At 33.2% G+C, this 27274-nt stretch overlaps 2 protein-coding genes across 2 annotated transcripts; both read right to left on the reverse strand.

The window, feature by feature from the left end:
- Nucleotides 1–2204: 2204 nt before the first annotated feature.
- LOC131940058 (uncharacterized) lies at nucleotides 2205–10697 on the reverse strand. Its single transcript, XM_059298617.1, has 8 exons — nucleotides 8980–10697; nucleotides 8380–8559; nucleotides 7365–8168; nucleotides 6939–7130; nucleotides 6445–6696; nucleotides 5837–6007; nucleotides 5531–5710; nucleotides 2205–5231 (listed from the first exon to the last, which is right to left on the reverse strand). The coding sequence occupies exons 1-8, from the start codon at nucleotides 10064–10066 to the stop codon at nucleotides 5008–5010; spliced, it is 3090 nt and encodes a 1029-aa protein (XP_059154600.1). The 5' UTR covers nucleotides 10067–10697; the 3' UTR covers nucleotides 2205–5007.
- Nucleotides 10698–15961: 5264 nt separating this feature from the next.
- Nucleotides 15962–26899, reverse strand: LOC131940059 (uncharacterized). Its single transcript, XM_059298618.1, has 10 exons — nucleotides 26825–26899; nucleotides 22348–23398; nucleotides 22150–22212; nucleotides 20968–21654; nucleotides 20379–20555; nucleotides 19580–19834; nucleotides 19034–19192; nucleotides 18350–18658; nucleotides 17402–17536; nucleotides 15962–16849 (listed from the first exon to the last, which is right to left on the reverse strand). Exons 2-10 carry the CDS (start codon nucleotides 23339–23341, stop codon nucleotides 16632–16634), a joined length of 2997 nt encoding a protein of 998 aa, XP_059154601.1. The 5' UTR covers nucleotides 23342–23398; nucleotides 26825–26899; the 3' UTR covers nucleotides 15962–16631.
- Between the last annotated feature and the right edge of the window lie 375 nt (nucleotides 26900–27274).

A 27274-nucleotide genomic window follows, 5' to 3' on the forward strand; every position in this document is an offset into this window, starting at 1 on the left:
GGCTTATTTTGTTATGGTCTAAGTTCTTGTTTAAGATTCACTAATCATAGCGGTCACAGAAATTCATTTAATACTTTTTCATAAAGCGTAGTTCTATATTTAATATCAGTTGGAATACTATTTTCTCGAAACTCGTAACAACAGTAGAGTGTTTCGATTTTCTTCAATTTTATTTACCTTTATTTTTTATTTTTGGAAGAGAAAAGATTTATTTAAGCAAAAATGGAATAATTTTATAATTATTTATACTAGTATTATAACAGTCGTAGATGAGTTAATAGCTGAGTTTGTTAGTTAACCCCTTTTCAACAAACGATACATATACTTGGAAGCAGAGTTTCTTTCAGAACGAAATATAATTGATATACAAAATATATTCTTCAACCAGTTGCTGCCCCTACAAGCAAAACCAAAGACCGCCCCTCCCAAAAGTTACAATTCCCCACCCCCCCTCACTGAGAACAATATCTGAAAGAAAAACACTGCTGGGAAGGATATGTATGTGTCACTCCTAATTTTCTAGCATTTTTAGATGTTCAATGAATTGAATTACTTAAATTATATTTAATTGTCGTTCTTCATTATTTAATTAGCTCCAAATACCAAGAATACTATCACCAAAACATCTTCAGGTCAGTGGGACTGTCTTTTAATTTTTAGTTTTAAAATAAACCAACTTTAAAACTTTAATTAGTGCTGTACCACTTCACCGTGTCCTATATCTTACGTTTAGAAGAATGTCTATTAGTTTTAGTAACAATTAGGTTTTCAGTCCATTTTGGCTAATCAGTGCCTGTAGCCTTTATTTTTTTTAGAACTTTCAAAATTAAGTGATCAGTTTAAACAACGTATGAGTATTAATTTCAGTGGATATCATTTCATTAAATAAAGCTTTCCACACAATAAGTTACTTTTTTCTCGCTAAGTAGATCAGTTCTACTTATTGTGTTATGAAATTTAATTTCGTGTATCGTTTTTCACATGTATTTGAATGCATTTTTATTTTTTTCAATGTTTTCAATTAATAAAATGAGTGCGAACCTAATAATAGTTTTATATCATTATATAGTGTATCAAATACTGTTGGTATCTGTCACACTATTGTAAATACAATCAACAATTTCGAATATTCATCATTAGTAATAATGGTAATTAACTAACAACTCATTTATTTTACACAGTAAAATCTCAAATTTCGTTTCCTGTCCATGTCCACGAAGAAGACGAAGGTAGTAAATATATTATATATATATATATATATATATATATATATATATTGCTCTAAGTTATTTACGTATTGGCAAAATACTCATTAGCAAACATCGAGTCGTTTACATACTATAAAACTGAATACACAATTTTTTTATTTTTAATACAATAACATTCAGACTTGTAAGCTGAAAGTCTTCAAGATTTACATTTATGACTGTTGAATTGTCTTAACAAAATTACTTTCTAAAGCAGAATTAACTTAATTATTTTAAGATTGATTAGTAATTATAAAAGATAGGTTTTTATGAGTAGGCCTACACATTTACTTATTTATTAGCAGTTACTGCCGTTTAAATCTACGACGAAAATAACGACAACCAGTAATTTATTGTGCATCATTTTGTTTATAAAGATGTTAAGATGTTGCTTAAACTATAACCAATTAAATTATTTTACTGAATATACTAGTAGTTGATATGATTAAATATTGTGTGTATACAAATTTACTATAAACATTTGTGTATGTGTATTTTTAAATTTGCTTTTAATGAATTAATTATTGTTGAATTAGCTATCAAATTGCGATAAAGAAAGAAAAATATGGTCATATATATATATATATATATTATATATATATATATATATATATATATATATATATATATATATAAAAATATATATATATATATATATATATATATATATATATATATATATATATATATATATATTATATTATATTATATTATATTATATTATATTATATTATATTATATTATATTATATTATATTATATTATATTATATTATATTATATTATATTATATTATATTATATTATATTATATTATATTATATTATATTATATTATATTATATTATATTATATTATATTATATTATATTATATTATATTATATTATATTATATTATATTATATTATATTATATTATATTATATTATATTATATTATATTATATTATATTATATTATATACATGGTGATATGTTTAAATGACAAATGATCTCAGGAAAAATTATCAAAGACAAAATATATCGACTAAATATCTCACGGACATATAATCTTAGGACAAATTATCTCAGGACAAAAGTTACCTGGTCAAAATATATCAGGCAAATTATATAATGGACAAATTATCTCAGACAAAATATTGCAGACTAAATATCTCACAGTAAAATTGTAATAGTAGGCCTATATATAATGATTTTAGTTAATTTGAAACTTTTTTATTGACTGTCAAAATGGTTTAGTTTACTTTGTTTACGCATAATAATTGTGAATAAAAATGAATTTGTTAAACTTAACAAAACATCAAAAGTATTATTAAACTTATCTTTGTTATAGCAATTGATTTTTTTAAAAAGTAAACCTATGTTTAAAAATATATACATAGTGTTAAATTCTCCGATCTGTTAGTTAAAATTTAAATATTGATTATTAAATTATTAAATATTGATTATTGACATAAAAATCTATTTCAAGATAAAATCCGTTGTGATAACTACAACGTCATATAGAAAACAAAACATGTCGTATTTCTCTACTAAATATGCTTTTGGTATGCAACATTACTCAAGATGCTACAAACACTGATAGAAATTGATTATACAACAATACAATCAGTGGCGTAGCTAGGATTTTTGGGCCCCTATGCAAAAATGATCAGTGGGCCCCTTCGTCAGCTTTAAGCTACAATGGAGTTAAACGAAAAAAAAAACTGCTACTTATGATGGAGAATATATAAAAAATATAAATATTTTGTTCATTTTATAATTTATTCGTCCTTATTGTTATTTATACTATATTAGTATGTAGTTTTGTAAAAATGTTAACGGCTTACAGTTAATTTGTTTTTTAAGTAAACAAACACAGTAACATCACAAGGCGGGGACAGAGGTGTGGTCCGCATAGGATGACAACATTTAGGCGTGACACCATGACAAGACAGTGTACAATTTACTGTCAAATCTAAGTTGTACGCAGATAAAATAATAAAGATTAGTGAGAGAGGGTTAACACCCCTCCGAAAATGCAAAATTGTTGGAGACGATGGTGTGACACCTTTAGTAAACACGTAAGATAACATACGATTTATTTAGATCTGTTTTTTTTTTCATGCTTTTAATTTTGTAAATTGATTAATACGTTCATTGAAATCTACTTTAGCTGCTTCTATATCTAAAATATGTATGTGTATGGTGCTCATTAAAACGAATATAGGCGACAGCCGGGGTGCCGGCTGATGCGCCCGTGCAATTTATCAGCTAAATCAAGTAGTAACGCTGACTCGCTGCGCCGGATACCCAATCAACGGACCCTATTTACAAAGATAGCCACTGGGAAACTCTGGGTGGCAAACCACACCGCCTTACTGGCGGGGCGCCGCCCTCAAAAATAAAATAAACATTTAATGGCAGAAACCTCCCCAAAAGTCAAAGTTTCTTTCTGGAAAAAGGAAAAAAAAACTTCCTTTGGCGTATTCTCAACGATTTCCCAAAGTTTCTCGGCGATTGGATGAAAACCAAAAACTTTTTGTGTTAATAGCGCCATACTTATTAAAGATTAATTAGATCAACAAATAAAATGTCATTAAGGGAAAGATATAGTGATATTATTAAGGATGGACCCTGTTTGACCCCCCCTCCCCACTGAATCCCACTACTTGTAAAGTAAGAAAGGACTGGGTGCCTTTTTGGAAAATTAAATTATTTCTACAATAGAAAAGAAACGGAATTTTCATTTTATTTTTAAATTTAATTATATAAAAGAAATATTAAAATTCCAACGTAAAATTTTTTATAATTTTTTAAAGAGGAAAAAGGGCCCCTAAATGCCTTGGGCCCCTATGCCTTGCTTACGCTAGCTTTACAGTGGCTATGCCACTGAATACAATACAGAATATTTTTTTTTAATTTCATTAAGTTTAGAGGTAAACCTAAATGAAAATAAAGAACAATTTTTTTAGCTACTGTTAAAAATCAGATTTCGTACATGCCTACCCTTTCAGACCATCTGGCTAGTGCAACATGTGAAGAAGAATTCACCTTTTTCTGTAACCTTGGCTTATAAAGAGTTAGTGGTCAGTTCGATAACCAGTCAAATTTACTGTCCCTAAAGTGTGTCAGTTACCCATTAGAGTCGAATGGACTCAAAGACATACATTTTACAAAAACTATAAGTCTACACATTTAAAAATAAAATACATGTATTTAAACAACTATTTTCATTAGTATAAAAATAAAGCGTCTTTTAAGCATATTACAATTTACACATTATTTACACAATCTACAAATAAAGCTCTCCATCTGTTTAAATGATAATGTCCTAGATGGATTCCAGTAGAGCTGGTGTTCAAAACGTGAGACAGTTTGCGGTCCTTTCCAGGGGGTGTTCGAAAAAAAAAACAACATCTAAGGCACTTGTTACTTTTGAACAAAAAAACTGTTTCTCGGTTATCATTTTTTTTCCCAGCCATGTGTGAAGGTCCGTATTGTTGGACTCAGTTTGTGTCTAGGATGGCAATATGGTGAAGTCGGTGTGAAGTGTACATGGCGAATTAGTTGTTTCTTTCAGACCTTTTTATCCGGGGGAGGGGGGATGACATAAATTGCCAGAGTATGGACACTGATTGAAGTATATATTTTCTTTATTATTTCACCCCCCCCCCCTAAGAGAGCCTCAAAGAAAGTGTTTAGGGTATATGGTGAATAGGTGGAATCGGCTGCTAACTTTGCCTCTCGTGTGAAAGACAATAACCAGACCACAGCAACAGCGGCCCTCAGGTGAAGTAGGTTGTGACGGTGGACAGAATCTGGGTGTTGCAGGCAGGGCAATGTGTCAGAGACTTGGAGCAACTGCTGCAGGCAAACAGGTGATCGCAGGGCAGGAACAGGTCCCTGACAGTGGTCACGTGACACAGTTTACACATCGTCTGTTGCTCAAGTGTTCGGTTTTCTTTCTCCAGCAAACTCATCTTGATATTTCTTCTCTCTTGGACTTGCTCTTTTGGCAAAACATGTTTCGATATGATATATTATTACCTTGACAGTCTGATCTAAAACAAACTGGGTTCATTTTTACTGACTATGCAGATTTTAAATTTAATTCTATTTTTAAATGAAACAGTAGCAGCTCTATTAAGCCAGAAAAAATGAAAGATACATAATTATTTATAGGCAAACATACATACATATATACATACATTCATATATACATACATTCATATATATATATATATATATATTTATATATATATATATATATATATATATATAGGGGAACTTTCCAAAGAAAATACGTACGTGAACTGGTGGATAGTACAATAGTCTGTTGTGCCATATTTTGAGATGATCTAGTCTCAGGGTCTCTTGTCTGTGCCCCACTTTGACCCACAGGTTGTGGCAAGCTTTGGTTAGCAGTTGTTCTGACTTCCCTGTTGTTGTGTTCCATTACGTTGCCTCTTGCTTGTGTTACTGATGGAGCTGCAGGAAATAAAAACACTCAAACAAATAACTCAAAAACTAAATTTCGAAAGCACGAAACAAATAATTTCTAATGAAAAAGTTAGGACCAGTAGAATAAACCGATATAAGATGTGGCTGACAGACTTGTTTGAGGCGATGCTGCTCCACTGGGCGACTCGTTGGTTCCTCTGCTGTAGATGTTGAGAAATTCACAATGTGGTCTGAACTTTCTGTGTTGGTCATTGATATCATCCCCAGGCTTCCAGGATTTCAAACCTAGGGCACATTGATAACATCGAACACAGTCCGCATAGCCTGGGAAAAAAAGTTCATTTATAAATAATTACACAATACAGTTGAGTTTCTGTTGAATGTTTCTTTAATTTTGTTCACCAAAATTAGAAAAAAGGAATATACAACTGAATTAGATGACACGATATATTTGTAATAAAATTTTAAACCTAGTCTACCCAATGATAATCAAATGACACCAAGGTGGCCAAAATACTCTACCCCATGGTAATCATCAGAAACCTAACATGACCAAAATACTCTACCCCGTGGTAATAATCAGATACCTAACATGACCAAAATACTCTACTCCATGGTAAACATCAGAAACCTAACATGACCAAATTCCTCTATCCCATGGTAACCATCAAAAACCTAACATGACCAAAATACTCTGCCCCATTGTAATAAACTGACACATACCATGACTAAGCCTCAAGTAGTCCATGAAATCTACTAACCGGCATAGAAAAACCCTGCCCTAGCCAGATCCATAGGCTGGTGAATGTAGTTAGCCGGCCAGTTGGTGAAGCTCTGAATTCTCTTCCCCAGCGAGATGTATGCTGGGTACGCAGGGTGGCTGAGGCTGGGTGTAGTCAGCACCCCGGGCAGCCTAGAGGGTAAATCTTGTCGGCTGGGTGAGGGAGTCTCTGCAGACTGACCTACATTTGTTGCCAGGGGCAACATGGTTGAGCAATCCGATCTGTTGTAGACTGCAAGGTAACGGTTTAATTAAAGGTTCATATTTTTATTTTATTTTAAGACATACACAATGACATTATATATATATATATATATATATATATATATATATATATATATATATATATATATATATATATATATATATATATATATATATATCATAGTCAATGAACATTGCTTGCAAAAATGTAAAAATTGTATTTTAAATATCATGAGATAATTTACAAATATATAACATGTAATAACCCGCCTTTCATAGCAGAAGTGTTGAGGCCTAAATAATTGTCCACTCCACTGTGTATCCAAATGTCCATGTGATACCTAGATTGTCCACCGTCTCTGTTGGAGACCAGACTAAACTTGATGACCACAGATCCGCTTGACCCAGCACATGTGCTTGCCGTGTAGATCAGAGCTTTCATCACGTTCTGGTTCTCATTAGCTGTAATCAATGAAGACAGTTTACTTTGGTAGAGTCGATTGTTTTAAGAACTTACCTTGACAGTGTAAGACATGATAATATAAACTAGGCTACATTTCTTTGTTTTGTACACAGTTACTAATGTCACTCTCCTTCTATAGATATTCTTTCTAATTTTGTATTTTCACTGTTAATATTTTGTATATACCTTTTTCTAAATAGTTGAAGAAGAAAATAAGTATTACTGTGTTATACCTTTTTGACGTTCCAGAGCCTCAACTGTCAGGAACCCTGGCTGTGTTTGAGGAAGTTTGAGCATGTAATGGACCTCAGCGAGCTCGCTGTGTGACAGGGTCTGTTGACCGCCGTGGGGGTGGCCGATGACAACCACATGCTTGCAGAGATACTCCTTGACCCTGACAGGCAAATCTTCAGCCAGGCGGGACAGTTCCCCCCTCTTCCTGTCCAGCCAGTGAACGAACTCTTTGTCGTTGGAGTGACATACTAGGTACGACCTGAGCTCCCCAACAGTAGGACTGTGAAAGATGGCCACACACTTTACTTGTTTAACTTGGTTTGGATGCGACGGGTCGTAGAAAAACTCGACCAAGCAATTCCTGGGATCGGTGTCCTTATCCATCAACATCCGGGTTGTTTCGATACATAAAAATGTATCTTTCGAAAATGTCTGTTTTGTTTCTTTCCGCTGAATCTTTAGAAAATACGATAGAACGTCCTCGTGTTTATCTAAAGCATGGCCAGTTCCGAGAAGATAATGAAACTTTTTATCCCCTTTTCCATCTTCCTTTACTGCCAAGCCTCCTAAGCTCATGTACGATACAACGACTCTTACAACCAACATCCCGATTAGTTGAATGAATTTCAAACACGATTTATCTTGTAGCAAGGAAGGCAGTTGTTCCACTTTCAAATTATTCATAGGGTATGATGATGTGTGCAGGGGATCCTTGTCACATGATGCGTCTTCACTGCTTCCATTTGCTAGTTGCTTTTGCGATTGCTTCATATCAATCTCAGGTGTTAGATATTCTTTGTCAACTAAAATAAAAATAGCAGAAATTCAATACTTCATATATATATATATACATATATATATATATATATATATATATATATATATATATATATATATATATATATATAACGTATATTTTTATCATTTGTTTTGGCTTATAAAAAAATACAAATCTCATGTCGCTTATCAAATCCAAAACAAAAAAGGCATCGAATATGATACAAAGATGATTACACAGTGGTCCAATGTCATCGCCAGACTTAAGAAATTCATCAGACGCCGCATGTTCCTGAGTTCCAGTGTCAAATGACGCACTTAACAAGCTGCTCTCGTCACTGTGGCCCGTGTGGTAGCCAGATGAGTAGCCAGATGAGTAGCCCGATGACCTGCTCTGGCTGTAGCTCGTCAGAGAGGCTATCGATGTAAGCAGATGGTTAAATATTATGTGCTGGATATTCATTGACAAGATAGTGACTTTAAATATTTATTTTTGATGTTTATATAGTTATATTAATTTAATAACATTGTTGTGGGTAAGTTAAATGTAACTACTTAAAAGTATCATCATCTTTTCCCGTTAGTGCCCAATATACATAGGGCAGATGAAGTAGAGTTCATCTGTTTCAGTTACCTTGGCATATGAATAGTGTGGTCAGTACTATGCTCAGCCGCCTTAATTTTCCTAACGCGTGTTAGGTACCCATTAGAGCTGGGTACTCAAGGACGTTGTACTGAGTTAAACCCGGATTCGAACTAGAGACTTTTCGGTTAGCTGTCTAGCGCCCTAACTCTGTAGAAGCATTTAATAACTGATAAAAAAATATCTTGACTTACAGGCTTGAGTGTTATAATTATACGCTGTCAAGGGTAAATTTGGTTCGGTTATATTCGAAAATCCCGTTTCCTGTACATCGGCGGGAACCTGGCGGTCAGAAACTTCTGGAACATCAGTTCCACTTCCGGTGAGATTCGATTGGCTGCTACTTTGTTCAGTAGACTTGTACACGCAGTCTCTGTCGTGATACCTGTCTTGTCCTGGGTCCGACGTGACGTCACTGATCCTCCATGATTTAGCACACCCGTCACACACGATGACGTCATCCCGTGTCAGATACCTGAACCCGGCGTTGGAGAGTTCCAGAAAACTTGTGCCGCCCAGGTCGTCCCTGTTGATGACGGGACGAAAGCTGGCAGAGCGGGTGAGGAGAGACACGGGGAAACAGAGAATGGGCTGGTGGAGGTAGAAACTTTCCTCCAAAAGAAAATTTGATTTTGTGTATGTTTTGTCGTAATCACCGTTATCCAATATAAAAGAAGTTTTACAATCACATTCAAATTTTGAAATCGCGTCTGTTAAGTAAGTTTCCTGTACTTTTTGGTTAGGAAAACTGCTGCAGAAACTAATTTCATTTAAGGTATGCAAACAATTTGTCTTTGGTTTTAAACATAAAATATAAGCACAACACATCACCAGTAAATATATTACTAGTGCGATGTAATACATGTATTTTAGCTGAAGTTTGTTCTTGTATAACTTGTTCAAGTAAGTAGCTTCCAAGTTTTCAGAAGTTATAGATCTAAATTTCAAAGTTTCTAGTGTATACAAGTTAATTAACATCTCTTTTTGGTGGCTGCAATGCACTGTTGTGAAAATCTTGAACGTTCTTATCACTTCATGCCCAACACTGCTTGCATCCGTTCCCTTCGATATGTTACGCTGGACACACAATTTATACGAACTATCCCGGTTATTATTTACATAAATATTATCAGCTAAAGAGCCTCGAACCCAATGGCATAGAAGTTCCTCCGTAGTCATAGGTGCATTAAAAGTTGTTTTTATGACAAAGCATGAAATTAGCATATAGATTAGGTAAATTGCAAAAACGAAACGTAACTGAATGATTCTATAGCCGTACATTTTTATAATAAAAAATAAATAAAACTTTTTAATATAGTTTTTAAAGAATAACTAATCAAAGATTACTAACGTAAATTATATTTTAATAGTTTGTTACGTCGGCTAGAATACCTTGGATAAAATACGATAAATACACACTTTAGTACATTTATGTGAACATGATATCAGTGCACAGGGATATCAAATGTCTTCAATATCAGTGCATCTCTCAACTGACGTTTTTGTAAAAAAATAAACTGTTACAATGTTATATTTGTCATGTGTAGTAACATTAATTAATAACAAAACACTAATATTGTGTTTAGAATCAATCTTGCTAATAATACGTTGCTTATAGCGTTTTTCAATAGATTCCAATTTAGTGAGATGCGATGCAGTTACAATTTCATTCTGATACATGTCAAACGATTGATTAGCTTTGTATATTGTAGTTGTCAATTCGTTTACTTGATCAAAAAAGACGGTTTAATTAAGATCTCGAATAATGCATTAGAAATTAAATCGTCCCACACACATAAATTATATATGTAACTATCAGGTGTGGCATCCATCCTTTCTGCGATCAATGGTTTATTATTTCGGTAATGTTTTAAATAGCTAATTGCTACTTTGCTTTTCAATGCAAATACTTTGTTAAAAATGAAAATCCTACTGTCTTCCAATATAAAATATGAAATTTCTGTTCAATAATTTTTACGATAAAATGTTTTTCAGAGAATGTTACTACTTGAGCTGTTATATTTTGATTTTGATTTTAAACTATATTTCTGTCCCTTCGTTTTTGTTAAACTGTAAAAAAGAAAAAGTAGATTAGTCTCTTTTTATATTCGATATTATTCCCGTAATCTATAAATTATTCATTGTTGTGGTAAGAAAAATATTTCAAGAGAAGACAATTGGAAAAAGAAAAAGGATAAGATGGGCCTAATAAATTGTATAAAATCTCGATTTAACCGGCCCTGTGATTTATATGCTGGGACCCAGAGGCTTAGCGAGGGGGGGGTGCGGACCGGGTGACACTATTTAGGAGGGTGACACCAAGGCAAAAAATAGCAAAATATATAGAGAAAAATGATAATTCCACTTTATCAAGTGATTAATTCGAGTGTTAAATAGTGTTTTAAGATGTGCAAATCGAAAGTTTGAGGGGGGGGGGGGGGGGGGGTTAATCGAAAGTTTGAGGGGGGGGGGGGGGTGCAAATCGAAAGTTTGAGGGGGGGGTGCAAATCGAAAGTTTGAGGGGTGGGTGTAAATCGAAAATTGAAAGTTTGTCCCCGGGAAGGGTCGCTAAGCCTCTGGGGGTGACACCATTAAGTGCCCCACGGGGTGACACCCGACCTCGCTACGCCACTGCTGGGACCATGAGTTTTAGAATGCTTAAAACTAGATTCTTATAAAGATTATTGTAAAATATCTACTCATCGCCGACCCTAAAAAATGTAGCCAGAATGTCCGATGGAGGAAAGTGCAATATAAATTATGTGAGCGGGTGAATGGATTATTTATTTTGTATTAATTTATTTGGTGCGAATCTGTGAGTGCATGGTGGTCCAATGGGGAACGGCCACGGGGTCCCCCTTCCGCCCGAAGCGGTCAGTATAAATTGACCGCTCGGATGATTTTCTTCCTTTTTGACCCGCGGCGAGATGTAGGTCGGGTCAGGTTTCTGTGTGGGCGCGTGGAGCACCTCACGCGTGGAGGTATTTGATTTTATTTTACTTTTATATGAGTGATTTGTATGAATGCGACTGCCGATGTTTCTCGTTTTCTTTCATTTTCGTCTAAAACGAGATAGTGAGCATCGGCATGTCTGGTATGCACGTGGTGTGTTATTTTGAAAGATTTAAAATGTATTTTTGATGTTTTCTAAACCCTTGGCGTGTGTTTTCGGACCACGTGGTTTAGGTCAGTGTGTTTAGGAATGTTTCCTAAACTGGTGCGAATGCGTGTGTGCATTTACTTGTTTTACTTTATTCTGATGTGTTGTTTTTGTGGGTTCTCCACGATGACTAGGATTGGCTTAGTCAATAGTCGATTGTTTTAGACAGTAATTAGATTAGTATATTTTAGTTGCCTCGAGTTTTAGGTTGTTTAAAATTAATGTGTGTGCTGTTTCGTGCAACGTCATGTTGAGTATCTCTTGCTTTGTGTCTGCCTTCATTGGGGCCTTAGCGGAGTGTGTTAACTTCAGTGTTATCAATGTGGATGTTGTTTAGGTAGACCAATGGCTTCGGGCTGCTCCTTGTGTAGGAAAGATTGGTTCTACAATGAATTTGTTTACACGTTATTTTTAAGTTGCTAGTTCTTGGTTAGACAGTGTTTAGTTGTGTTTATGAGAATTGCTTTTAGAATTGTAATAGTAGGGAGTTTTACTCGAGGCTTTAGCTAGATAGTAGTAGTAGGTAGTATTTTAGACATGTATATATATTGATGTATATATTTCCATGCATTTTTCTTATGTTTTCCTTTTCTTTTTCTCTTCCCCCCCCCCCCCCCTTTCCAGTGAGGTTGCTTGTGCGACTTGGCTGGGTGTTTTGTTTGATGTAAAAAGTTTGTTTTGTTTGGTTCTGTTTTGTTTGGTTTTGTTTGGTTCTGTTTTGTTGCACATAGGTTTGTCCTGTTGTGTTGGATATAAATTGTTTTGTCTGTTTTGTGTCAGCAGTTTTTATCTATTCTTTTTTTGTGATTTTTCATTGGTTCCATATTTTTGGAAAATAAATTTTATTAATTGTTAAAGATTTTTTTGTTTTTATTATTTAGACTAAGGTTAAGTTATTAACCAGTCTGGGTTTAGCCGGGCTTGCACTGACCGGACGGTAATAGATAAGCCTAGAAGGGTAGATTTTAGGTATCCCCCCCCCCCCCCCCCGCTAGCAGGGCTTACAATTATAAAGAATATTAAGGAAGAAAAATTTGAAGAATATCCTATGTAAGGACAGATATTAAAATCTATTAATTGGTAAGCGATTGTAAAAGGTAAACAGTAAGCTACCTATAATAGGTATTCTTTAAAAATTTATTCCAAATGTAAACCTGTTAAATAACAATAAACTAATAAAATAAATAAACCTACCTGCTTTGAAAAAGAATTGCATAATTCATATATGGAGTAGGCTATACATTAACAATACAGCCAACCCGCCTAATTGATTTTTAAACACCAAAAATGATTTAACAATCTAGAGTTCTATTCAAAACTAAAATAAAGAAAAAACGTTGAGGCATAGGCCCTATTATTGATTTTTTTCTTTTTAAATTTTCTTTTTTTGGCGCGGGAGTTGTCAACCAATCGTGTTGTATGTTATAAAAGACATATGGGGAAAACCTAGAGTTCCTTCATTCGAAGAAATCCCTGTTTTACGTCCTAAAGACTTGACTAACAATAGTGGGGGAAGGAAATAGGTCAATTTTTTTTTATATTTAATATTTTGAAATAGTAGCAACACTAGCTCGTCGTCCCCAACAATCCCTGTCTACCCCCCTGAGCGTGCATATACGTGTTTCGTCGTTTACCCAAAATTGTATTCTAATCTCAATCTTAATAGACTACATTATAAAAAGAATAAATTAAGTTTTTACTAAAATTGTCACCATAGGCCAGTAGCTAGCTGTGCAACCTAAGTAAGTATTGAGTGGGCGAAACTTAACTGACTATTAAAAATGCACAATACGGTCAGTGTTTCTTCCAGACTTTTTTCTCCGGGGGGGCACTTGAAATTTTCGGGGGGGGGGGGGGGCGGTAGACTTTCTTCGGGGGGGCGGACACTGTTAAAAGTATATATTTTCTATATAAATTATATAAATTTCATTTCGTTCGGGGGGGGGCGGTAAAAATTTTTCGGGGGGGTGGCTTGGCCCCCCCGAAGAGATGCCTGGAAGAAACTCTGAATACTGTCACTGAGATTTAGATCTATCAACTATGCAAACCTTTCTCAGTTTATTTTGCATCGGAATACATACTTGTTATTTTTTTTTTCAGAAAACAACCAGAATGCAAATTACTTGAATGTTTCTTCTTGACACCAGTTGGACTTAGAAATCTACACCGATTCCATTATTTAGAACGGTATCGTTTGTAAACAATGGTTGCTTTATTTAAAGTTTAAAGACACATTCAAATTGGATATTTTTTTATTAACGTATAATTTGGATTTGCATCTGTTACCGTAATTGTAAATATTATTTTTAACTTGATAATGATAACCGATGAATTTTGTTTGTCCGTTAATACTTAATACGGGTTCGTGGTATCCATATTTGATTATAAATGTTATCGGGAATTCCCAATTAGGTATTTACCAAAAATACAAATCCAATTTTTCTTACAAAACTCAAACTTGGAATTTTTAGTTATAGAAAGGTATAGGGCCTACCATACAAATCAACGAACATGGTCTACAAAATTATAGTTAACTATTATTGGTAGAATCCGACCAAATTTCATTTGCTTTCGCACATCTTTGCTTTGACAGTAGTTTTGTAAAAAAAAAAAAAAAAAAAAAACTAGATCTACATCGCAGAGGCAGAACTAGAAAACATATATATATATATATTATATATATATATATATATATATATATATATATATATATATATATATATATATATATATATATATATATATCAGAGGCGTAGCGAGGGGGAGGGGGCGGGGGGACATATGTCCCCGTGCGCCGACCTTAGGGGGGGGGTGCGCCAAAATGGGTTGGAAAAACAAATTGAAAGTTAAATCAAAAGTTCGAGGGGGGGGGGTGCAATTCGAAACTTGTCCCCAGGCGCCGGGAAGGGTCGCTATGCCTCGGATATATATATATATATATATATATATATATATATATATATATATATATATATATATATATATATATATATATATATATTAGTAGACTGCAATACCAAATTTTAAATTAGTTATTTAAACCATGTTCTTATTTAGTAATTAGTTTAAGAGATATACTCTATGTATTTTCAGCCTGATATAATCATATAATCTTGTTTTTAAAAAAAACCATGCTTTATCTCATTTATACCCGCCGCAAAATTGTGAAAAGCGTAACGTCGTATCTGGCTAACCTGTCAAAATTATTTAAACACAGAGGTTTCATATGTGTTATGGTTTCCCATGTTTGTTTTATTTATATTTATTTTTTTCATTTATATTAATAATTGTGAATAAATTCCTTTTATTTAGTATGACTTATGTTAATAATAATTAAGAGAAGAAATTGCTATTTAATTTGCTTTGTAAAACATTATTTTATTGAGCTTTTTGGGCTTGTGCCAACTTACCCCAGCATGGGGCAAGAAGTAACAACAGTTGACCGGAGCACATTTTTCATCTAGATATCAAAAAAATAAAAATATTAATTTTATTTTACTTGTTCAATTTGTTGTTTTAATGTATGTTCCGCATCTAGTTCAGTCCTATTAGTTTTGATTCACTCTGAAGTGGTCATATATAACAGACAAAATTGTGACTTTTTGCCCCACCTTATATAGGTCTACTTTCATAAGTTTTTGCTCTTCTGTAAGTAGTCTAATAGTTGGGCCTATAAACATCATTAAATTTTTGTATAGGTTCACATAAAACTCATTTAAATAGTCAAATGGAGACCCAAAAACTCCCAAAATACCTACATAGTCAAATGGGGGCCAGCAACACAATTAACTTAAAATAGTTGAATGAGAAACCCATAAAGCTACTTTAAATAATCAAATAGGGGGCCCATAACATTCTTTTTAACAGTCAAACGGGTCTAATATTAGTAGATTATAGGCCTAGATAGCCGGTTTGTTTATCTGTACTATCATTTTAAAAACAAGTTAATGTTAAATGGGCAATTAAATGTCTAGTTAATTACATTCACAAGAAAAATAAATACAAGAACAAATAAGTTAAAGAAAAGAATTAACAATATCATTTTAATATTTTAATGAATTTGTTCTAATTTTTCTTCTATTGGAATGGTTGGAAGAAAAAATTAGCATAACTTTCATACACAATCTTAATTTTAATGCACAATTCGACTATAAATTTCCTCTTAAATGATGTGATTCTTTACTATATTTAAATTTCTAGACACAAAAATAATACATTTTTTTACAAAAATACAGTATTATAAATTTAGATGGGTAACTAAAATGTGTTTTTATGAGAAATTACTTATTTGTGTAACACCTACATTTATGGTCACATTATGATTCGTGACTAATTTAAGATTTATAAAACTTCAATAATACTATAGTGAACAGTAGTTATAACTTAACTTTTATGGTAACAAATTTTATCTTGGTTTGTGTATGAGTTGGGAGAGAATGGAACTTATGCATAAAATGTTTTAACTCAGTCCTTTCAGATGAATAGCTTATATCTATGTTCCTTCCCAAGAGAATTATAAAAGGGTATATTTATTTGAAAAGAGTAAAAGACACATACAAATAGCAAACCTATGTCACATGAATTAAATTAGTAATGCTTTACACAATTAATAACGACAAATTTATAATTTATTTTGCACCAATAAAAATATTAACTTTCTAAAAATTAATTTAAATTTAAAAACAACTATGTAAAGTATGTTGTTACTGTTGCTAGGATTTGACCCTGACATACAGGACATACATTCAAATTTTTAGAACAATCTGTACATACACACAGATCACCACATGGCAACAGAAGTTCTTTTACAGCTTTAACATGGCAGACACAACACTGGAATCGTTTTTGTAGGACTCGGTTTTCATGGCCCAGTACAGAAACTTTAACATCTTTCAGTGACTTAGCTAAATGATATGAAGAATTGTTTTAAAAGAAAATTTTACTTGAAATATAAATTGTTAGTAAGTATAAGATGTTTACTTAAGTCAATCAGTAGATAAAGTGGGTCCTAAATGTTTACTTGTGGGTATTGTTTCAGTAAATTCTAAGGTATAAACCTATTCTTTTATTTAAAATACTTGTCAGTCAAGTATGTAACAGATTTTTTTAGGAAACAGTTTATTTTACTTAAATCTGGCTTCAGATATAGATTGACAAAGCAAAGCAAAAACAATGGTTGATTCATGCTTTAGGCCTACTATGCTTTATGTAGAAAACCAAACAGTATAGTCTACAGCCTACATTGCTCAAGTGAAAATCAGGGCTCAAAATTCAATCTTTATAGAAATATAATTGTGTCCACTACTTTAATTATCTTAACAGCATATGATTTAGTGTAATCTAAATTTACAACAAAACATTTTTAAAAACCTCACTAACTGTGGTTTATGTTGTTTCCTTGCTACTGCCTTCTTAACACTAGATGAGTAATTTAAAAAGTAAAACTGTGCACTTACTTGCACTCACTATACTAGGCATACATCCTGCCATTCCTGCTGCGCTCTCTGTTGCTTCAGTTGATCCATCTGGTAGATATTTAGATTTTTCCTGCGTAGTTTCACTTGTCAAATTATTATTTGCACATCTGTTGCCTGCATAAAATAATGCGTGTGTAAACAATGTCATTTAGAGTTGGTAGATATGTACAGAAATGTAGGAATAAAGGCCTAATGCAGAATAATTTTTTTTATTTTTTTCAGCTTTGTGAATATAAATTTTTGTGAAAAGGCTTGTACTACATAATAGATCTATAAACCAAAAAAAAAATTATTAGACAACAATTTTTATACAAACTATTTTGTTGTAAGTTATAAAATTATGCTACGGTCTACATGTGAAGCATATTCCATGTCAAACAGACCCATAGCTTTAGATATTAGTATTGTTAACAATACATTTAATAAGCATGTTTGTAATTTGTGAGCCATGTTTCTTTCAAACTTTTTTTTCAGATGGGGGTGGGGGTGTGAAAAATTCTTGGTAGTTGGATGTGGTATATAAATTCTATATCATATGGGGTTAAGGTGACAGATGTGCTATAGAGATGCCTGAAAGAAACTCTTTGTATTTCTCTAAATGTAGACTGTTATGCATTATGTTGTTGTGACTTTTGCTCATTAGTTCCAGTAAATAGACCCACTACATTTGTATTGATAGCCAATATAATTTACATATATCCTCTGAAAATAGGAACTTGATTAAATTTTGGCTGTGAAAGGGGAGTAAACCACAAAATACTTCAAAGATCAATACCAAATAAAAAAAACATTAACAAATCAATAACCAAAAAATATTAACAAACAACCACAAAACATGAACAAATTAAATATGAAACAGCCAGTTAGAAAGCCAATGTATGAAAACCCCATTCTAAATCCTGTAAATTATTTTAAAAAATAGATTACCTTCACTGTGAGTGTCAGCTAAATTTTCCTGTAGTGAAAAAGCTGCCAGGCTTTGACTAACTACTTGCTCTAGAACTTTCTGACTAGTCTCTGGCTCTGAAAAAGGCTCAGTGCTTGACCCATTCATTCTTAGTGGCTCATTGGAAGAGACATTTATTCTCAGCAGCTCATTGGAAGAGCCGTTCATTCTCAGTGGCTCAGCAGCAGGGCCATAACACTCTAGAGGTAAAAAAGTGTTTCCTTCTGTGTCCCCAGTTTGAAGCCCATGTAACGTTGAAGATGGCAGATTTTCTCTAACTACTGGTTGACCTGTGCAGTTGTCAGTTTTCACAAACATTTTAAAACAAGAGAAAACATTAGGAGAATATTAACTTGAAGCCACAATATACTTTAGATTATTCGTCTGTTGTATTATATAGGCTAATATTGTATACTATAACACTGAAGCCAAGTTATACCTTACGTTGTTGGTCAGTTGTATAAAATCGATTAATATAGTATACTCAGTACACTCAATTTTATGTTTTTCTTCAATTAAATATTCTATTGTTAATTCATACAAACCAGAAAATTAGCATGAAGAAAATGTATCAAGTGACCGCATTATTTAGATTTAAATTTAAAACTTGTTTTCTGCACTAACATTTTTAATATAATGAAGTTTAGTAACAGAAAAAATGTTACCTATATTTCTGCTAGATTCTGTTAAAGCATTTCTCATCTGTAACTGGAGCAGTGGACATGATGGTTTGTGCTTATGATGCTGTTCAATAATGTTATCTCCCTCTTTCCATGACTTCAAACCAACTCCACATTGGAAGCATCGCACACAATCATCATATCCTGTTATTTTGTCAGTAGCATACATTAAATATAAACTTATATTACTTGCAACAGATGTAGTCATTGTATTATATTATGTATGAAAAGTAAGGAGATTATTGAGAGTATTTTAATTGGAATTTTAAACATTGTGGTAGATTCACACTGAAAATTTCCAGGTTACTAAAGCAAGTTATTAATTTTTCTTAAAAAATTAAATATCTAGACACTTGAATGATAATTCACATATTTATATATTCTTACTAATTAAAATAACTATGAATTTTTTAAATTTTTATCTAGTAATACTTCCAATAGGCCACATAAATCTACCTAAAAGGATTTTTATAATATAGCCTTTAAGTCATGTTTATTGTAGGGATTGAACATAGTATGTTCAGACATTACCAGCATAAAAAAATCCTGCAGCAACCAGATCATTTACACTCAGGATGTGACCAAATAGCCAGTTGGCGAAACTTTCAAAACGTTTTTGAAATGCAGCGTAGACAGGATAAGATGAAATACCCAAGGCTACTGAAGTATTTACTGCTGCAGGTTGCCTGGCAACACCTAGTGGCACCAGATGTCCTAATGGCTCCTGATCCCTCTCAGTTAAAGATCCTCCATGTTGTTTAGGCCTGTCATTTTGTGTGCTCACCTCTGAAGTTAGAGAAACATGTGCCAGTAACAAATAACCTGATATAAATACTATTGTCACAACTATTTTAAACATTCTTCAACTATTAAAAGATAGATGTGATATTAGTTTTGAAAGTTGGTCAATTTAAAATATTAATATATCAAACTAAACAATGTGAGGCAATTATTGTACAAAGATTTTGAATATTGTAAAATAGGGAATTTTTACAATCATTTACTGCTTTTTTTTAAGGTAAAGAGTTTTAGACACAAAGGTTTCATCATAATCTTTTCACATTTATACCCAAAATACATGGGGCAGATGAAGTAGAGTTCATCTGTTTCAATACCAGGGGATAATGTGGTTAGCACTATGCCCAGCTGTCTTTGTTTCCTGATTTAGGTACCCATCAGAGCTGGGTGGACTCAGGTATTTTCTATTGGTTTGAACCCAAAAGATTTGATACCTTGTAAAGTAACAACTCTTTGACAATAATTGCATAAAGATTGGCTCCCTTGTATAGGGAAGAATTTTAGACACATTTACTGCACAAAGGTTCAGTACCTTGTAAGGTGGAGACACCCAATCCAGAACTTTTGTCCACGCCGTTGTGTATCCAGATGGTCAGTCCTGCAGCTGAGGGACCTTCAGTGTTGTGGAATGTAATGACAGGTGCACCGGATGAGCCTCGACAGGTGTCAGCAGTGTATATGATAGCATTGCGCTTCTCCCCATCAGTTACTTATGTAGTACATTTACAAATACAAAAATAAAGTATCAGTTAGTGTAGAAACATTGAAATTAACTAGGAAAATAAAAATATTTTTATAAAGGTGCATAAACCTAATTTTACATAAGAAGTAAATGGAATTATTAGCATAGAAGTGAGGGGTTGCAGGTAGGAACTCAATAAGTCTCACATTTTTAACATAGCTATAATGAGAAAACATCAGTGCTTGTGGTTTGAAACAAGGGTCCAAGATAAGTTATATCCAATGGCCTCACTCATACCTAATTTGTCACTGGTTATGGCCCCTTATAGCATCTGTATATAACCCTAGGTTACAGCCCCTTATCGTAGCCCCTGATTTTATTGTTCAAGCCTTTTACTACAGTTTTGGTTTGTATGCATGTTCATGACAAAATTATTTACCTCGATAAAAAGACTGAGCTTCCAATAGCTGGTGCCTTACATTCCCTCCATCAGTGAGTTTTTTTATGATGTATGTCTTGTAACCAGCATCTCCATAGGATAACAACTTTCCCTTACCATGTGGATGACTGATGATGAAAACTTTTCTAGTCAGTAAATCTTTCAGCCTTGCAGGCAATCTTCCCATTTCTTCAGACAACTCTAGTTTAATTTTGTTTAAATAAATTGCTAAATTTAAATTGCTAGAGCGGCAAACGAGTATAGATTTAAAGTTGCCTGCTACTTTGCTATGAAGAACACTCTCTGCTTGTATTATTTGAGAGTTAATTATATTGGAATTAATGAAAGAAAATTCTACTGTTATACTTTTTCCTTGGCTATTAACCAAGTGTCTGTTAGTTAGAATAAAAATCTGGATACCATGTATCCCATCTTCAATCACTTGACTCACAAACCCTGTCCCATATTTCTTTGTCTTGCAGCTAGTACTAGATCTATTAAAGATAGCCACTTTGACAGTCAGTTCTCCTAACAATTTTAAGAGTTTAAGCAGGTTTTCATTTCTGAAGTTAGCAGGTATGTTTTGAAGAGTCAGTTGATCTAGATCATAAAACTGTTGATGGCCAGGATTTTTCATGCAATCTTTACCATCATCATCTTCACATTCACATTCAAACTGATCAACATCTGAAAATGGCAAGTTATTCTTATTTCATTCTGTTTGCAGCTACCTGTTTTTATAGTGGCTTTGCTAATTATTTACTAATGTCCTTTACGGAATGATTGAGAAAAGGTAAAGAATTGAATATGAATATTATTTTTGATTTCCTGAAATCAAGTTTTAAAACATTTGTTTTGTCTTTTTAGCTAAAACAACCCATCCAAAAAAAACTTACCATGTCCTTAGTGCTGACCATTCAATTTACACTTAGGCTTCTATTATTATGTTCAATGTTATTTTAACTAACATTTATTATATCAATTTCAATTACAAACAATGCAAGTTAATGAACTATAGCGTTCTTTGTATAATTAAATAAAGTAATTGTATATTAAAATATTTTTTTTTCAAAATGCGTAAATTACAAGGTAATCCTTTTTTTTTTATCTCATACTTCTTCATTCAAATTTGGGTATTACTAATATTAAAGGGATATTCAAATATTTAGAAAAAAAACTTACCAAAAATATTATCTGGATAATCAGAAGAATAGCCAGAAAAAACATCAGAAATCTGACTAGAATCTGGGAAAGGAAACAAAATTTAATAAAACATGACTTCATAATACTGTTATTACAAATATAAATTGAAAAGTGTAATACTTTTATTTCTTTGATATTTACACAATAAAAATCATAGAAAATATAAAAAGACCAAACCTGTCTGATCTATGTTCCCAGCACCTCCAGACTCTAGTGTGGTTGTGTGGGATTCCTGCTGTATCATGTGATTCACTGTAGTATAATTTCCTGTATCAGGAATGCTCTCCTGGTCATTTGGGAGGCCATGAGCCTGTGGTTGATTTATCTTGATAAAACTACATCCTATTTTGTGATAGATAGAGCTGCTTGGGTCTGTGTTGAAATCTGTGAGTTGTACAGAACTTTCACATTGTTCACATTTAACTATGTCCCCACTACCAGGGTAGTAGAACCCTGAACTTGCCAAATGTAGTGTGCTGTAAGTTGGATTTGTTGCGTGTGCCAACTTTCTGAAGGTCGCAATACGGTACATGCTAAATACAGGAAAAACTGTGATTTCAGTGTGAAGAGCATTTGGAGCAAAAGTGGAAATCTGTTTTTGAAAACAGTATGTGAATGGAAACAAAGTAGTCATTTTGTCTTCTTTCTCATTTTTCAGCTGTATTTCATTTTTAGAAGGTGCAGATTTCAGAAGAAATAGGAAAATAAAAACTAAACTGTAGATTGTTAGAAGCTGATTGTTCATATCAGTCTTGGTGCAGAAAATTGGTTTATCAAAATTAACTTTCAGGTCAAAGTCTTTGATTGCTATGAGTTTTCTATAATCATTTTGTTTTTTCAGCCAGTTTAGAAGTAAGATAGATGTCTTGTTTCTCACAAACTCTTCACCCTTGTTAGCTTTTGAATAAATTACCCAATCAAGATGTGAGGCTTTCATCAAATTTCCTCTGTAGCTAATCCTTGTCCCAGCCTTTTCCGCTAAATTTACTTTATTTCCATCTTTAACATCTTTCAAGTAGGTTTCTACTAGCTCATGACCTCTATATTGGGGGTCCAATGAGTGGGGTTTGTCGCCATCTATTTCAGGTTGATTGCATCCCAACGCCATGTTTAGAAGAATTAATAGCTTTAAGAATAAAATGTAAAATCTTTGCTCATAATGCTTTTTCATAATTTCTCAGCGTAGAACTTAAAGGCCACAATACCAAATAAGGCTAAGCAAAGCAACCTGGGGAAAAAAAAAGAAAAAAAATATTTTAAGCAAAGATCATTTTTTTTAAAAAGATCATAGGCCATGATATAATATTCCAACGGCCTACAATAGTAGTATGATGGTTTTGATATAATATTTTTATAGGCCTGTATAAAAACGTAGGCATAAGTTATAAATCAAACAGCCTACAAGAGACGTTATAGTTATAGATCTAGTAAACTTAATACAGATGAGATTGGCCCAGATCTACCATGATAAGACTAAAAAGTAGTAATAAGAGTATTAACTTATTAAGAGAAATCAAAATACAAAAAAATAAAATTCAAAACTCATTCTACTTACTTGTTATCATTTCCATTATTAAAAATATTCAGATCTAAAATTTAATTTACTTTCACCCTAAAAATATTTTAAAATTGAAGACAGATTTTTATTTTATAAGTTTAAAAAAGTATCAGAAACCTAACCTGCGCAGGTGCTCTATTCAATGATTTAAATCTTGGCAGTATTGGGGAAGTAAGCTACTAATTTTAAAAATATATTCAACAATTTGAGTTTTTTTAATATAAAAATTATCTAGATCTAGATTACTCTCATTGAGTCGACAGCTTTAAAACGAAATTTTCATGAAAAGATAATGTAAAGAGTGGCCTCCCTCCGCTCAAAGGCTTCTTAGGGCGCCTAATGACAATGTATCCCTGTTTTTTGTACACTAAAGTACACTTAATTATATTTAATAATTGAACTGAAAACCCGATCCCACTTAGTACATACACAGAGATGGGCTGACTGTGTCCAAGCGGCCCGGTAATTACAGTCAAGGTAGGCTATAGCGAATAAAGTTTTATTATATGGAATAAAAACCATCACGCCTAGACAGAAGGAATCTGCTCAGGATTTCATTTAGGCATCTCTTCGTGGAGGGCGGTTATATATATATATATATATATATATATATATATATATATATATATATATATATATATATATATATATATAGTATGTAGTCTATATAATATATTAACCTTTATTAAGTATACCTTTCATCCCCCCCCCCCTCATTAAAGTTGTAAGATGTCTAGAAAAACATTTGAATATTCTGCTGATTTAATAATTTTTTTTTTGTTTTTCCAATAGCAATTGTTTTATTCTACGTTTAGGAAAATTGTTTTAAGGGGTCGTCCATAAATGACGTCACACTTGTAGGGAGGAGGTGGGGGGGGGGGCTCGTAATTTTGTGACGGTGTGTGATGAGGGGGATGGGGGGGGGGCTCAGGTGGTGTGACGTCACTTTTTGCATAAAATAAGCAATGTTAGAAAACGAGTTTCAGCCGTTATTTCGCGTTTTAGAAAACGGTTTTAATAAATTGTAATAGGAATTGATCAAAATGCAAGATTTTGGAAAAATATCGATGTTTTAAGAAAAATTCAACAGCAATTTTGAGGGGAGTTATAGGCTGAAAAGTGTCGTCATTTAAGGGGGGGGGGGGGGTTCTGGCTTTTTGTGACGACGTGTGACAGAGGGGAGGGGGGGTAAAAATCGTCCAAAAAAGCATGACGTCATATATGTTTGACCCCTTTACACTAAAGTACACTTAATACTTGAACCCTGTACGACGTCGTCGTCCCACCCTCCCGCCCCCCCACCCCTTCCACACACACACACCCCAACAAAATTAATAAATATATAACTTATATTTAAAAATATATAGGATTACGTCCGTCCCGTCCCCCCACCCCCAATATATATATATATACATATATATATATATATATATATATATATATATATATATATATATATATATATATATATATATATATATATATATATATATATATATATATATATAAAGTATGCCTTTCATCCCACCCCGCTGCCTAAAGTTGTAAGATGTCTGGAAAAACACCTGAATATTCTGGTGATTTAATACTTTGTTTTTAGTTTTTCCAACGGTTTAAATAGCAATTGTTCTGTTCTACGTTTAGGAAAATAGTGTTAACGTCACAAGTAGTTAGACTTCTCCCCATTCCTTGTGACGTCATTGATAAGACCCTTTTTATTTACATTATTCTGCATTCTTGGCAATATACTATTACAACACGTAACCTACTGGCTAAGAGATAATTTCGAATAAGTCGGATTGTAAAGAATATCGAGTTTGTCAAATCATATAATCGTTCTTACCCATACAGCATATCCAAACTCCTGATAAACAGACTATACTATAAGACCGATAAAAGGTCTAGGCCTGTTTAAAGTGTTTACCAATACAGCGCTTTGTTGACACATTCCTTACTGCCGCATCGACAGTCAGATATAATTATAACACACATTAAATTATCTTTAAACGTGTACATTTTGATCAAGGTGAAAATTTGTAAGTATTGTTTTTGTCATGAAGATGTGTTGCTAAAACTACAACAATAAGCCAACTATTTAAACCCAACCACACCTATTATCACACTTCTTCAAAAAGCCAGTTGCCTCATGCTTAGGTGACGCCACAAAATTCCTCCCTCACCCCCCCCCCCCTCATCCCGATATTGTGTCGAGAATAAAATTCTTCTAGTTCTAATTTTTTTTAAAAATTCGTCATACTTTTATCCCCGCCCACCAACAATTGTGCCACCACACCATCTTATGACATTTTCTGGACTGTGAGATCCAGCATATTTAAAGTAAACAAATTGTGCTCTTTCGACCAAGTATTACACTGTGCTTAAATGAAGAAAATTGACAAATCAAGACACGAATTTGTTTTTAATGTATACAATAGGCCAGGGGTCGGCAACCTGCGGCTCGCGAGCCGCATGCGGCTCTTTTGATATCAAGATGCGGCTCTCCCGCTCCTTGCACAAATACTAATAATCTTAATAAAAAAAAAAAAATACTTGAAATAAAAAATGTTAGTGGCTCTTTAAAACCAGGGAAATTTAGAAAATTGTAACTTTTGGCTCTTCCGCTTCGAAAGGTTGCCGACCCCTGCAATAGGCCAATAACATCTAATTAATAAAACTGAATTTTGTTGTTCCTTAGTTATAAGTTTGGATAAGAAATAATTAATAATATTGTTATTTGCTCCGAAATCTTTCAAATCTATCCTTTGATTGGGTATTCGTGAACTTTTTGTTAACTGTCGTTAGAGATGTTAATTTAAACGTTAACATGACAATATGTTTAGAAGTTAAAATATTCAACGTTGTTAAAACTGTGGTGGGCCTACTAACAAAAAAAAATGGTTTGGCATTAAATGGCAATCTTTGTCCTGGCAATAGCCTAATAAGCTTCTTGGTCTACTTATTAAAAAATGTCAAAAATGTGTATATTGAAAGTAACTCTTTAATTGGGAACCAAAACATGTTAGGTCGTCAAATACTTAAGAGTAGTTTAAAGTTAATAATGTTTCGTTAGATTCCAATATCAATAACTAAAGTTACCACTGAAATGGTGACGGCAAACCCCAATCACGGATCCGCCAGCAGGCTGATCAGAAAGAACGAGTACTGGTACAAATGCTCTGATTTTATTGGTTGATTTTTTTGGAATTTCCGAAATTAGATGTCGACACTGTTATAGTTATAGAAGTAAGCACTTTATTTAGTCATTTAGTTATATTTTGAGTATTTTATTTATAAGCGACATTTTAAAACATTTTACTTCTTTCTCTTTTATGATTTCTAGTAGTATTAGCAATAGTTTTTTTTTTTTTGGAAGTGGGATGAGTATTATTTTTTTTCTATAAATAGACTTTAGTCCAGAGGCGTAGCAGGGGGGGGGGGGGCGGGGGGGGGGGGGGGGACCGCACCGGGTGACACCATTTAGGGGGGTGACACCAATGCAAAAAAATAGCAAAATATATACAGGAAAATGATTATTCCACTTAAGTG

The sequence above is a fragment of the Physella acuta genome, unplaced genomic scaffold (assembly GCF_028476545.2).
Source record: "Physella acuta isolate Inbredline_101_S28 unplaced genomic scaffold, ASM2847654v3 ptg000308l, whole genome shotgun sequence".
Classification (NCBI taxonomy): domain Eukaryota; kingdom Metazoa; phylum Mollusca; class Gastropoda; family Physidae; genus Physella; species Physella acuta.

Coding starts and splice junctions, on each gene's coding strand:
- LOC131940058 (XM_059298617.1), bottom strand. CDS start 10,066: ATGTACGGCTATAGAATCATTCAGTTACGTTTCGTTTTTGCAATTTAC. Junction 8,560..8,979: donor TAATTATAACACTCAAGCCT/GTAAGTCAAGAT, acceptor TTACATCGATAG/CCTCTCTGACGAGCTACAGC. Junction 8,169..8,379: donor CGATGACATTGGACCACTGT/GTAATCATCTTT, acceptor TTTTTATTTTAG/TTGACAAAGAATATCTAACA.
- LOC131940059 (XM_059298618.1), bottom strand. CDS start 23,341: ATGAAAAAGCATTATGAGCAAAGATTTTACATTTTATTCTTAAAGCTA. Junction 22,213..22,347: donor TGGGAACATAGATCAGACAG/GTTTGGTCTTTT, acceptor TTCCTTTCCCAG/ATTCTAGTCAGATTTCTGAT. Junction 21,655..22,149: donor TTATCCAGATAATATTTTTG/GTAAGTTTTTTT, acceptor TGCCATTTTCAG/ATGTTGATCAGTTTGAATGT.